Raw genomic sequence first — 14,103 nt, 5'->3', positions numbered from 1 at the left:
AATATCTGTCTGTTCAACCCAGCACACCATTGGAAACACAAAAAAGTAGGTTTTAACAGTATAGGAAGTAAAAAGGAAGTCAGATCTATCCTAATACTGTGAGACTATAAAGGCACCTGATGCATGGCGTAGAGGAAGAATCTCATTCACTTAATCTCACTGTGGAGGCATTTCATAAAGAAATCTGATTTTAATTGTCATTAAGGTTCTCTTAGAGATTATCTTTTGAAAAAGAAATTTCATATGATCCTAATAACGTACTCTGTAACTGTATCACCATTTGGATGCATAGGTCTTTCACACATGACCAGAATACTTTTCAAATTAGACAGTGCTCCGAAGTAAGAACGAGAAGCTTCAGTTCCTCAACAACATGTTCAACAACATTCCAAGAATGCAACTGCTGCCACATTAAAAAAAAAAGGGGGGGGGGGGTAGGAGGTGGAAAGGGGGCAGGAAATTCATGATCCTTGTTTTGAAGCATGTATTACAAGAGATTACCATAAAACAATAAAGAGTGGTTATATAGTGTTCACTTTTATTTATTTCAATTACCAACTTGTCTTTCTCACTAACACAGAACAAAGCCTTTGTTTTGAGAGCAAAAGTGTGTTACTGGAATTACAGAACAGGAGTGGATAAGTTTTAGTTTCCTGGAATTCTTATTTAATTACTGAATTAAATGTTACCCCCACCTTCCCAAGTTTAATTGAAAATGGCAGCATTTTCATACTTATTTGTATTTAATAGTATCATAGTCTGTCCTCAACAACGAAAAAAATAATCTTTATTCCTAAGAGGAACCAAACTGGAAGTGGTCAAGTTTCATGGTTGACAACATGCAAAAACCTCACAACAAAGTTTACTCAAAATGAATTGTAGTTTTTATTATCATGCTAGCTGTCAACTTTTAAAAAAATCTATATGAAATAGTATTTCTGTATCTAGTACCATTTCAGGCTGCACATGAAGCACTTGCAGTACGACCCTTGGTGAGCATTAATATACTAACTCTATTTGAAAATTGCACTAAGTAGGTGGGAGGTGAACAGGTATGACAGGAACATGCAATGGCACAGTTCGAAGATGTACCTCAGAAATTCAATTCTTCTTAAATACTCAAAGTACTGGGAGCCTCACTTCATGTTAGAAACTAGTTTCAGGTATTCAGTTTGCCACTTAAACCATGTAATTCATCCTTGGAAAGACGAAAATGGCCTGGTTTGCTTCAACCCAGAATCATGAAATGTTTTTGAAAGTGGGTGTGATTGTGAGACTGATTATTTTGTAATTCAGATATGACAAAAATGTTTCTAAAAGACAATTATTAACTTGGTTAATTACTGACAGTAACACCTTATGGCTTTACATGTGAAAAGTATGAGTTTTAGAAAGTAATCAAGACAACAATATATTAAGAACATCATGTGACCACTGCTATTTTGTGCTGCTAAGCAGTATTTTAGGGAATCTGTGTACGTATGCAGAAAATACTACATACTCAGGGACATTACACTTATTTTCTTTTTAAAAACAGTATTGCCTTTTATGTTCATATTGCAATTTGGCATTTCAGGTAGCTAATTCTGTAATACCAGAATACAACAATTACCTCACATTAAAGGCAGTATGCTTATTCCTTTAATACAAAACTTGTGTTATTTTCCTCCTTACAGCTGTGTTACACAATAAAGCCCATTTCATTTAACACCGATTACATCAGTTTTCTTAATTATGCATAGGCAATCACAGAACTTTATTTCTGAATACATCCATACTGTCTCAATATTCCTGTAGCAAAGTATCTTTAACTTATTCACATCTTAGACTGGCAACTTTGGCACCTCTCTAACATAAAAATGCTCTTTTCAAAAAGTCTATATGAACATATACAGACATATAAAGATTCCCTAAACTGTAAAGCAGTAGACCCAAATGGGTATAATTCAAACTCAAATGAGAAAATATTAATGTTTCATACCCTTCTCATGCAAAACAAATCAACAGTGGGGGAAAAAAAAGTATTTAAAAACTGAAAGGAGGTTACTTAAATCTTAGAAACAAACATGTTACTCAGTTATTTTAATATGACTTCTGATGCTACGATGCTACATATGGGAGAAATAAAGATAGAAAATTAAAGTAGCATGTTAAATAACTGCTTCAACTCAGCTACGAAAAGTTAAAAGCTTCTTCCACCATAAGTGGTTCCCCCCCACATCTTTCTTCATATTTTTTTCTTCCTTCCTCATTTAGACTTTCAATTCATTCATTCACGTATTTCTAACCTGAAAGTAGAGCTGCTTTATCAAAGGAGGTTGCTATCAGTATGAAAGGAGATGACCAAGGAATGTAAACCTCATTTCTGAATGCTTCTCAAAAGTGGTTAGAAAGGGACTTCTGAGGGTATTTGTGATTGTACTTGTGAAGGATGAAATTAGATGCTATATATGGGTTCACTCTGATGTTCCCAGGGATTCAACAGCTGTCACATGCATTAAGGTTCTGTGAATCAGACAATAGCTAAAATCCAAGTTGATTTTAATCAGGTTCCTGCCAGTTATAAAATTACCTAAGGTCTCCTGGAAACATGCGGATTTTGTACACCAGGTCAGTCCGTCACGTGACACGTTTATTAGGCAGCTGGAGAGTTTTGTGAAACGAAGTTTGGCCTGAAATTTCAGAACAAGACTACAACTGCTACTACTTTAAAGAATACTTTTTTACTATTGACGCATATGTTGTCATGTTGGCATCTTGTTTAGTGTTTTCAGTTCCCTGCATCTAGCCTAGTATGGTCTGGGAACATGGGAATAAAGCAGGCTGAGCAGAGATGAGAATTAAAAAGAAAACATCATCTTCCCAAATCTTCCCAAGGATACAGGACATCTTGCTCAGAAAGAAAGAACATCTGTCTTCAGACTTTTGGGGGGAAGGAGAAAATGGACACAAATTTATTTCCTTGTTGTTTAGCCCAAAACCACTTCACAAGCTTTCAACAACTATACTTAAAACTCCCTATTTCATAAGCTATATAATACATCTATGACTTCACTATAAAGAAGAAAAATTCTATGGGGAAGAAAGAATATGAAGAATCAATCTAGAACATGTATTTATAGCAGGCAAATACAGATTAACAGCCATTCATACTCACTGATTTTTGCTAACCGAGGACGACGCAATGGTCATACCACCAGTTCTTACACTAATTCTGGCACTGCTATTTGGTAACGTAGTGACTACCAAATTTTCATTTCCAAGTTTCACTAAAAATGGTAAAATAATATTCCTAATATCATTATCTGCTAAACAGTTCCTTCAGTTAGTAAGCTGTAACTAGAAAATAAAATAAAAAGGAAGTCAACGAAAGGAACAATGAATGGATGGGACGGGCCTGGCATTTTCAGAGTTTATTATTTCTATATATTACCTTGTATAAGAATATATCGAAAACGGAGAGAAGTTAGTCATTATATTTGACTTATCCTGTCTCTTCTTTGCAATTCTACATTACTACGGATATTAAATTCCATATTTTGGAAGGCAGTAGGTTAGGTTTTGTTTTAGGACCCTTGGGAAAAAAAGAATTGTTCTGTGTTGAAACAGCTCAATAAAATCTCTTAAGATTCCCTTTCTGGAATGATTTCATTAAGAGAATCACTGAGTCTGATTATACTACTTGCTGACATAAATTGCCTTATTTACTGACCTGCGTTAGTTTAGAAGCTTTGACAATCATGTATATACTTGTTGAAAAGGCATGGAAATTAAACCCAGCTTCTTCCCCCTTCCATGTGCTGAGACAGCATCGAATGACTAAAACAGTACCTTTTACCTCTGTCTTCTCTCTTTCTTAGGCACAATTTCACGCCAAAACCTGGCATGAACACTGGAACAGACCACTGCACTGCGTTCATATACTTTCTAGAAAGGGGTATTCTACAGCATCAAACTAAATCCCTTCTTTCCATTCCTCACTTGCTGTCAGCTTACCTATTAAGAAAACTAGTATTTTCTTACATATTATTCAATGATTTGTAAACCAGCAAGAAATGAAAGCACGCTAAATTTATTAAGTCACAGCTTTAGGGCTAAGACTTTAAAAAGCCTTTAAGGGAATAAGTTTATGCCTCTCCCCTCCATCTACTCACAAATACTGGATAAACTACAAATTGATTAGGGTGTAATGATACCTGCTCCATTATTAACAGAGTTCAAATAAAAATAGTAATATTATTATTCAGTGGGAACTTGAAAAAATAACTAAATATATGCAGAATGCTAAAGTATAAAATAATTTCAAAAATTAAAAAGCCAAAACTTAAATTTCCAAATGAGAAGAGGACTTTTAAAATAGTTGTGTTTTTCAGGCCAAGATCTATTGTGAGCTAAACATACAAGCACGTACAACATCTCAGCAGCTGTCAGATACAGGAAGGATTCTAAGCTGTTTCATATAATATTCAGTGACAACTATCCAAAAGAAAAGGTCTGTAAAAAAAATTATGTAAAGACGTAAGTATAAATGCCTAGTTTCTAAACGTTACCTGCAGACTGGAACAGCTGCAAACATACCACTTGCCAAATACAGAATCAAGACCGCAACTGGTAAATGTTAATGCATTGAGTGAGGTGGACGTACTTCGTGACCAGCAGAAAAAAACAAAACAAAACAAAAAACAACAAAACCCAGTAATACAATATATGAGAGAACATTGTATTAAAAGAGGTGTGGATATAAAACTTCAGATCAGGACTTGCTGGATGGCTATATCCTATTGTACTACTGAGCAATAGCATGAACAATGCTTTGCTATTTAATATAGCTGAAAATGGAACTAAAGTGATAATTAAAGTGATATCACTAAGGTGATAACACCAGAATTGAGTAGAAGTTACAGCTTGAGAGGCCAAGGTACCTGACTAATGGAAAAAGCAGATGATGGAGAAAAAGCCATCAGCATTTTGTTTTTCACTTGAACTGGAATTAGGAATAACTTTTTATACATGTTTCTGTAAATATCAATATGATTGATATTTAAAAACTGTAATACTATCAAAAATTTTATCACTTTATTCATCATTTTTAATAGTAAGCTGGGATTCCTATTCCTCCAAATTTGAAAAACAGAATATCTACCCGTCATGTGATGACTCAGGCCCCATGTCTTCTCTATTGTATCAAATATAGCTGGAACCAACATTGGTTTCATACCTAAAAGGGATACAGAATGATACAGTGATGTTCTCAGCCTTCGTTTCTATGCGTTGACGTTCAGATTTTACTTGATACAGTGATTTATACTTTATAAAACTGTATTTAACAATGTCTTTGATGCATTTACTATTTGCGAGACACTCTGCATATACTAACAAAAAAACTGTAATGTGTTTCTTCAAAAATCAGCCTTTCATTTGATAAGACTGACATACAAACTACGTTGTTCATACCCTCTTTCCTTAAACAGGACACTATAAAACCTTCTGGATGCTAGTAAGTACTTTTATGGGGTAAGACCTAATCCATTACCTTCCACTCCCCAATTTCAGTTTACATAGTCATGACAAAGTCATTCATTTAATTCTAGTATGGGGAAAAGGAGAAAAAATAATTCTCAGGACTGCTCTGCCTACAAATGGGCAGTAAATGAACCATGATTTTTATGTGTTGTACATTTTTCACAACAGTAGCTTATACATTCATTATAGTGTTCCAATAAAAAAAATACCTTTCATAAACAACGTGTCATTTAAGTTAGTCAAAATAATTTTCAGAGATGACTACACCCCGCCCCCATAGCCTACTGTTAATCTTTAAAATCAGACAAGTTTATTTTTTAGGCAACTGATATACAAACTCAGAAAACTGAAAGTAAACAGAACAAATGTTTTGAAGAGAACTAGGAAAACTCAGTAAACAGATGAATTCTAGAATATTAGAATCTCTTTTCTTCCTAACCGTATTTAGAAATAAACTTGAAATGGTTAAGAAATGGCATTTTTAGTGTGATATTCATGGCTATTACTTAAGCGCATTTTCTTTGTAATCTTTCCAGTTTGGAAGTGCTCCGACGATATGCTAAATTGAGAACTTAACAGTTCAAGGGAAGGAGGTTTTTTTTTTTTTTCATATGTGGACCTACAAAAGGCTCCTTACATTGCATTGGTTTCATTTCTTTTCTTATTTGATCTCTCCTCCTCTTCTTGTTTTCAAAGGGCACCTCATGTAACAAGTGTTAGCATTTTACTTTGAATTTTTAGACTTAGATTTTACTGGATCAAAAGTTCCCGTTGGAACTACTAGAACTATTTTCTGCCCCATTTCACAAGTTTTCATCTAGACTCGGAAACAGCATCCAAGATGACAGTACAAAGTCATTCCCTCCTCTACTTCTGCACAAAACAGTACTAACATGTAATATTTCAGGAGGAATAATTCAGTGACACAAATTGGAACAACATAAACACATGAAAAGTGATATCATCTAAGCAGTCCTGTTCTCATCTACATCATGTATAGAAACTCAAATTCCCCCTCTGAAAGAAAACAGATGGATGAGAAATCTTTTCCCAAAAGGAAGTAATTTGCTTATTTGCTTAGGGGTATATACAATTACATTTCATGGTCTATATCAGCCAACCACAAACAATGTCCTTAAATGATCACAGTGAAAGCTATACATAATGGGATGAATGTTAAAAATATCTGAAACTTTAGGGAACTTATAAATAAAGATAAGTGTCTGAAATTAGTCAGAGAAATCAGGATAAACACAGTGAAAGCATTCTTTTTGTTGGTAAATCCCCAAATAGCCGGTTTGATGAATATTGTGAGCCTTACGCCCTCTCAGTTTAATGACCTCTGTTACAATTTTTCAGTGTCTCAACTCCGAGAATAAATAATGTAAAAATCTTATGATTGAGTTACTGCCTCTGTGATCTAAACACTAAGTCCCCATAATTGCTAGTCGTATTAGGAGATGCACAGCACTTTTGACAAGAGCAGCATCAACTCTGCCTTGAGGTTAAGATCCTCAAAAAAAATCTTGTGTACAAATCTAGGCATCCTTATATTGGAACACGGACAAAAGCTGTAACTGATATAACGTGGCTACATGGATATAGCATGGATACAAGTTATGAAGCAGTGCCTCCAATGCCTTTCCACAGTTCCTCTGCATACCATGTGGCAGCAAGGAAAGGCCCTACCTGAAGATGTCATTCCACTAATTAAAAAATAAATAAATTTAACCTACAATTTACTTGGGTAAATGCTGGTGTGTAAGTTACATATGTAAATGAAAAAAAGTACAGGTTTCCCCATAGGAAGCCTCCCAGACAAACAAAGAAATAGCCCAGAAGTGCCTGCTCTGAGACACAAACATGCATCTGCATTAGGAACAGTTTAATCAGAAAGTAAGATTGGAGCAGACCTACAAAGAGAAGAATAAGGTTTCACAGTCACGCTCTGTGATCTTGCAAAGCCAGAATAGGGTAGATACCTTACAGAAGTATTGTATTTTGAGGTACCCCTTTCACGATGAAACCATTATTGAGAATAGAACTGGCCTTTTGGCTACAAAACTATTCGGACAAAGCAACCCCTGTGAACTACTGCATTATTCAGAACAATTTAAATTCATTTGTTTAACAGCAGCACTTACACTGTGAAGCTCAAAGTAACCAGCAGAATAAATTAAATTCTCTGCAGGCTCACAGATACCACAAGGAACACCCTGCCCTTACATTCACTTCAAAGAGGGGTCTTTTCTTGCAGAAAGAGCTCTTAACAGCTGATGGAAATATATCTGAAGCCTCACTGCTGATTTAATCAGGTCAGAGCATTTGTCAAGAACAGAGCAGCATCTGTCTTCCTGCTCTTCATCAGCAACACAGAAAACTAACCCCCTGCTTGAGCCCAGAAGTTACCGCCATTGACTTACATACTCATCTACATCCTCCTGCCAGAAAGTCCCAACCAGAACCAATTCCACTTACTCTTGGAAACTTAAGACACTGAAACCACATACTCTGTAACCATTTCCTGAGGTGGAATTCTTCAAAATCTGATTCTGGTTTCTTCTCTAGTGAAGAAACACTTCAAAATCTGATTACCTGATTACCCAAAATGAAGGGAGTAGACTTTTTTCACTACCTTCCCTACACAGAACTCCTCTATTAATGGAGAAGTATAATTTATTCAGATACACATAGTTTACTTTTGTATAGACCATTATTGTTAGCATACACTAGTAATGGTTGAATTTTTACACATACATCTTGTTTTCTTTCATGGCCACTGTCATTCTCTGTTGACGTTCTTAAGTTAGATGTCATATTCAGTAACATTCCTCCTTAGGGCAGTGCTGGCAAACACCACTGACTCAAATTCAGGATTTCCTATAGCAATGCCAGTGTTTGTTCAGGTGTCTCTCTACTAAAATTTGGTTTAAAAGTTTGTTTAGGAATAGAGGTAAATGACTTTTCTGAGAGAATATTATTGAGGACACTGCAAGAAAGGCCCTGAGAATATGTAACCAGGTTACAACAATCAAAATTAGAAAAATAGAAAATTGTAATCCAAAACCATAAGGAAAAGTCCCAACCCAGCAAAACAGGCTCATTTTCCTTGAAAAGCGTTACTTGTAACTTGTTCAGATGTCTCAGCCAGGAGTTTCCTCTGCTTATGTGATTCCTGAAGTCTAGAAATGCTACAATGCTGTAACTAAAAATGGAAGTCGACAGCTTGATTCTGTTGAGGTCTGTGAGCTCCAAGAACCGAGAATGAAGTAAGTATATAATAACCCAAAGTCCCTGGGGACTCATTCCATGTTGTCTTTTCACTTTTAAAGACTCTGAATTCAAACTTCCAGAACATGCAAGTTAGTATGTCAGCAGACACTATTTAGTAAACAGCTATTAATCTATTGTTCTTCCTATTATTTTCACTGAAACATTTTCTTATTTTACATAAAAACCACATAAACTAGTTGATTTTATTTTATTTTTTTTTTTACAGTGCCTGATGACGCTCTGACATTCCTACAGGTTCTGAACAGTCTCAGCTTGTCATAACTTCCTGTTATGAGGATAATAAAAACAACCAAAACCTGACCATACAGCATTTTATCCGGAGCATCACATCCTTATCTCTACATCGTCAGAACCACCCCATTTTTCATTTTCTTCTCTCCACAATTTAAAAAAAAAGTTGATTTTAAAGGACATTTACAATACTGTCTATTTGCATGATCACCGTCTGACAGGAATACTTAGAATGTCAGATGAAGCTTTCCTTGTTTATTTTTGTTGGCCTGAGGCCATTTGAGAGCTTTCTTATTCAGTGAGAGGAAGGGAAGGCAGGGAGAGGCAGAAATGATGGCCGACTGGATTTAGCTGCCTGCAAAGAACCTACATAGTCAGTTTTTCAGGGAAAATCCACCTTGTGACAAATGCAGCATCTATGATAGGTAACTAGGAGGGATAGCCACCCTTCCTCCCCCCATCAAGATTAAATTCAGATTGCTGAGCATCAAGCAACTTTCTAACCATATACGTACAGTCATAATTGGAAAAAAAAATATTCTAGTACTAATTACAATCCCCTGCTAACACTTGCCCCCCTCCCAACTTTTCACCCCATTTTTTTCAGATCTACTTTGATAGACATAAGTATCAGAGAGTTCTGAAGAACTATTCAGGTAATGCAAGTGTTCGTATGTCCTTACCAACTTTATGACATACTGAACTACAGAACAATCTGTAGCATTTTTCCTTGAGACCTAAGAAACTAAAATATGGAAAATGTGAGGTGAAGGTTCATTTCATTAAGGAAGAAACTAATTCTTATATCATTTCTGTGTACCTCCAATTCCCTGTAGTGAAATGAGGCTGAGTGAAATATCTCTGTACATCCCAAATGAGTTTTGACAATCCTGATGTGGTGATGAAAACCATGTAGATAAAATCTCCATTATTTCAACTTCCATTAATAATGGGGGAAACTACTGACCTACTGGTAGACTTTTGCTAAAACTTGGAATTGACTCAGCTGTCACTGTTTAAGGCTATTTCATGCAGCAGCAAGAGAATTTAAGCTTAGTTATGAACTAGTTTGTTTTTATTTTCACTGTTACCTTAAAGTGTGATTTTCAGCACAAAAATGCTATGTTGCACTTTGCTCATTCATTAAAATCCACTGAAAACGTAGAAGGTAAGTTTCAGGCTGGTTGCTATGGACAGATTTATTTTAGAAAGTATGACTAAACATTTCTCTGAAAGTCACAGCTACAGCAAAAGGGTTCAGATTTAGTGATGCAAATATATTCTGGCAGACAGCAACAGTTGTCTGTAACATTTTCAGTATTTAATATAAAATGTTCTAAGATAGAAAACCATGGTGAATGATTTCATTCCACAGTGAAGACACCAATGTTTATTGCTGTACTTCAAGTAAAATGTAAAACCTGAATGAAGCAACTGAGTAAACAACAGCTGCCAATTTTGAGTAGGGTGGTATGCAGCATTTAAGTAAAACTTTTTGTCTGTTGAACGTTCATGCTCAATAAAGGTCCCCGAGGGAACAATGAAGAATCTGCCCATAGGGACGATATTCTAGGAAGATTGCCTTTTTCTAGGCTTCTTGGCCTAATTACACAGCTAACTCCAACAGTGACTACTCCTCTGCTTAACAATTGCTTAGATGTTCTATTTAAGCATAAGGGTTTACGCTCCTGTCAATTATACGCAGCTTCAGAGAATTAGAGCCATATTTATTTCTATCCAAACCTAATCTAAATTGCTTTTGTCTTCCCTCTCCATTTTCCTCGTTCAGTTCTGAAGATTTCTCTCTCTAATCATATTCAACATTGAGCTGGAAGTTACATCCTCAGTATGAAGCATCATCCAGAGAACTACACACACTACTTTACGAACTTACTGACTAACCATTTGGCAATGTACTCAGGTTTCTTCCTACAGTTTTCAGCAAGCAGCTTCAACTGATAATTGCAACATGATTCAGTACTTCCTCTGCATAGCTGACTTTTCTGCTCCACCTGAAATGCTTACCAACCCTGACTTTAGGGTGAGGACAGACATACAAAGTACTCATGGAACTTTTACACACCTTCAGCTCCTACCTCTTTTCGTAAGAAAAAAATCTGGAAAATTCTTTGCCAAGCCCCCATTGCTTTGTTTTCCTGCTCTTTGATTCCTGAGATACTAATCACAAGATGAAGTTTTTCACAGCCTATTTGGAGTTCAGCAAGGAAAGAAGAGCCAAGCTATACTGGAAGCACTAGACATTGATGCCTAGTTACCTTAAACCCAGCAAAGAGACCTCTACGTACTAAAAGAAAGAGCATTAGAAATGGATTTCTACCTGGAAATAGTCTCTGTAAACACAAAACATTTGGAGATACAATAACATTCTGGACAGGTATACCTGACTTGGATAACAGGATGATTGTGTCTATTTTATTTATACCTATCATGACTCATAACGCTATCTACAGAATAAGGTACTGACATAGGATTATTCTAAAAAAAGTGAAAAAACTTCGAAACTGAAATCCAAAAAATTTACTTGAAAAGACTGTTTGGGGAGATAGTAGGCAGAAAACAAGTAAAGTAGAATATAGATTTTTTTTTTCTGTACTGTGGGAAAGAAAAAGCAATTCCTTTTTAGAGCAACAGGAATTCAAAGAAGTTCTAGTATAGCGTTTTCAAAAAATTCAATGCAGAATATGAGCTAATTGTGTATTTTTTTTTTAAAGGTTAAAGAAATGCTGCACATACGCTTCCAATTATCGTGGGTTTCTTTTGTTCACTTTTATTATATAAACCTGCTACTCTGTTTCTTCTTTATTTTTATTTATGGCAAATTCAACAACTGAAGAAATTATGGCCTTCATTTTGTCATAGGTTCTACTACTTACTTTCAAGATTTATTCCTAAAAATAGTCATTCATTTGTAAGATACTAAGTATAGGAAAGTTCATTTGTAATAAAGACTAATAAATGCACTAATAAGTACCAGATAAAGTTTCAGTAAGTGTTTTTAATCAGAACGTGTTCTGTAGAAATTATAAGTGTATGAGAAAAAAAAATCTTACAATCTTCTACTAAACAAATAGAAACTGTTCAGAAACTTTGGTCTAAGGCTTTAAACTGAGGACTTGTGATTATCATACATACCTGTTAGAATAAATAAAAGGAATTATTGCAAGTGTCCTGTATCTATTTTTAACCTAGGACAAAGATACCTATGGTTATAGATTAAAACCTGTGAAAGTACTGTCACGGAAAGATTAAACTACTAATAGGCACCTACATGTAGCTATTTCTTTTTTCTTTCTCTCTTGCACAACAAAAATTCAAGACAGTATGTATCACAATTACGGTGTTCTAAAGCACCCTCTTCCCCCCATACCCTCAATAAATTAAACCAGAATCAAAAGATTTCACTAAAATTTAACAGGTATCATTAAACCACTTCAACAAGTCTGTCTTCAAAGGTAGGCTTAATTACAAGTTTTGGTGACTACATTTTATATCAAAGCCACATGAAACTCATGTCGTGGCAAGATCTGAACTTCAGATTTATGTGGTGTTTATCTGCCTGAGGTTACATAACAAAAATCACATCTAACATACCTTGGCAAAAAAGACTGTGAGATGTGTTTCACTGCCGAGTATCCAGATGGGGAATTTTGGAGACTTCAAATAGGAGCCAACCTAAAAAGTTGTAATAAAATCAGAATCACAAAGCAAACCCAGGAAATTCATCTCGTCAGCGATCAAGCTAATAACAAATCAGTTAGTGCAGACCCAAATGCTCTGAAAACTACCATAAAATGTTCAACAAAATATCAAAATTGTGTAAAATACTTGAATTACAGTTTAAATCTCTGATTCCTGATTGACTCGGAAAACAACATAACTTACAGTAATTAACTGAAAGATGACATCATTGAGAAAGTGGTATCATCAATATCTAGTACTTCAACCTCGGAGACATACTTCAAAATGCACAGGATTAACTACTCCTATGTCTAACAATACTATAATCAGATGCTAAATGAGGTACAAGTCCACTTATTACCTGTTTTTGGATGTATCAATTCAGAAATGACAATTAACAAATGAAGGGGCAGTGTCTATCAATACACAGTATTTTGAAAACCACACAATCCTCTTTAACCATGAGCTAAGTTAAAAGAATTCAATATAGCTTGAAGAAGAAGCAGAGATCAATCAAAAAGCCTTTTGAAATTAAGATTATCAATGCTGTAGTATGTATGTAGTAGTATGATTTTCTAGAACACAATTTCTCAAATAAAATCCTTAAATAAAGGAAGTCTGTGTCATGACATGAAGGAACAACATAGATTAAGCAACTTTCAACAACTTCAGCAGCTTTCAGATGTGCACAGATAAGTACGCAAAGTAATTACTAGGTCTTCAATACATTATATTAACTAACATTTAACTTAACAGTTTTACAATTTATACTTATAGCATTTTAAGTGGAAGACAACAATGGCATAAAAAGAAAACTAGAACTGCAGCATTCACGATTAGCAAATCTCCTTGGGACTAGATACTGTTTGAAGACAAGAGTTTCATAACCACCTATATAACTTGCATTAAGCATTATTTTGGTAATAATATGAGCTTCTAACTTGCTATCTTAAGTTGGTGCAATAAAGTTTTAATTTAAATAGCATCAAACATTTACTCAGGAAGATGCATTTAACAATTATAATTCTTTTTTAATATAGTATTATTTTCAGTTTTAATTTGAAGTTGAAAATGCTTTGTAAGTTCTGTAATATCTCCCATTGTTCACAGTGAAGCTTTTAGTAATAGTCAAAGAAGCACAAAACACCACAGTGAAAGAAAAATTGTAAATTATACAGAAAATAGCTTACCTTACAGTACCTCAGAGATTCCATCAATGTCAAAAAGCCAATTGTTGCTTGTTTATGTATACCAAGAAGTTCTGTTCAAAACAAAACCCAAATTTATTCAAGAAAAATCCTCACAGCCTCTTTTAAGCTGCTTTTTCTTGCTTTCAAAATTGGTCAAGGAACAACA

The 14,103-nt window shown here is 34.9% G+C and overlaps 1 protein-coding gene across 2 annotated transcripts in view; it reads right to left on the bottom strand.

Moving 5' to 3' along the window:
• MINDY3 (MINDY lysine 48 deubiquitinase 3) overlaps positions 1 to 14,103 on the bottom strand; it is a 50,437-nt gene that overhangs the window by 13,885 nt on the left and 22,449 nt on the right. For both annotated transcript variants that reach the window (XM_040547998.1, XM_040547999.1), the window contains exons 9-10: positions 13,938 to 14,008; positions 12,661 to 12,741 (exon numbers count right to left, since the gene is read on the bottom strand). In XM_040547998.1, the coding sequence (XP_040403932.1) occupies positions 12,661 to 12,741; positions 13,938 to 14,008 (152 nt within the window). The remainder of the gene's footprint in view (positions 1 to 12,660; positions 12,742 to 13,937; positions 14,009 to 14,103) is intronic.

The sequence above is a fragment of the Cygnus olor genome, chromosome 2 (genome assembly GCF_009769625.2).
Source record: "Cygnus olor isolate bCygOlo1 chromosome 2, bCygOlo1.pri.v2, whole genome shotgun sequence".
NCBI lineage: Eukaryota > Metazoa > Chordata > Aves > Anseriformes > Anatidae > Cygnus > Cygnus olor.
Note: the sequence above shows the minus strand (reverse complement) of the source record. Positions and strands in the feature narration are given on the sequence as shown.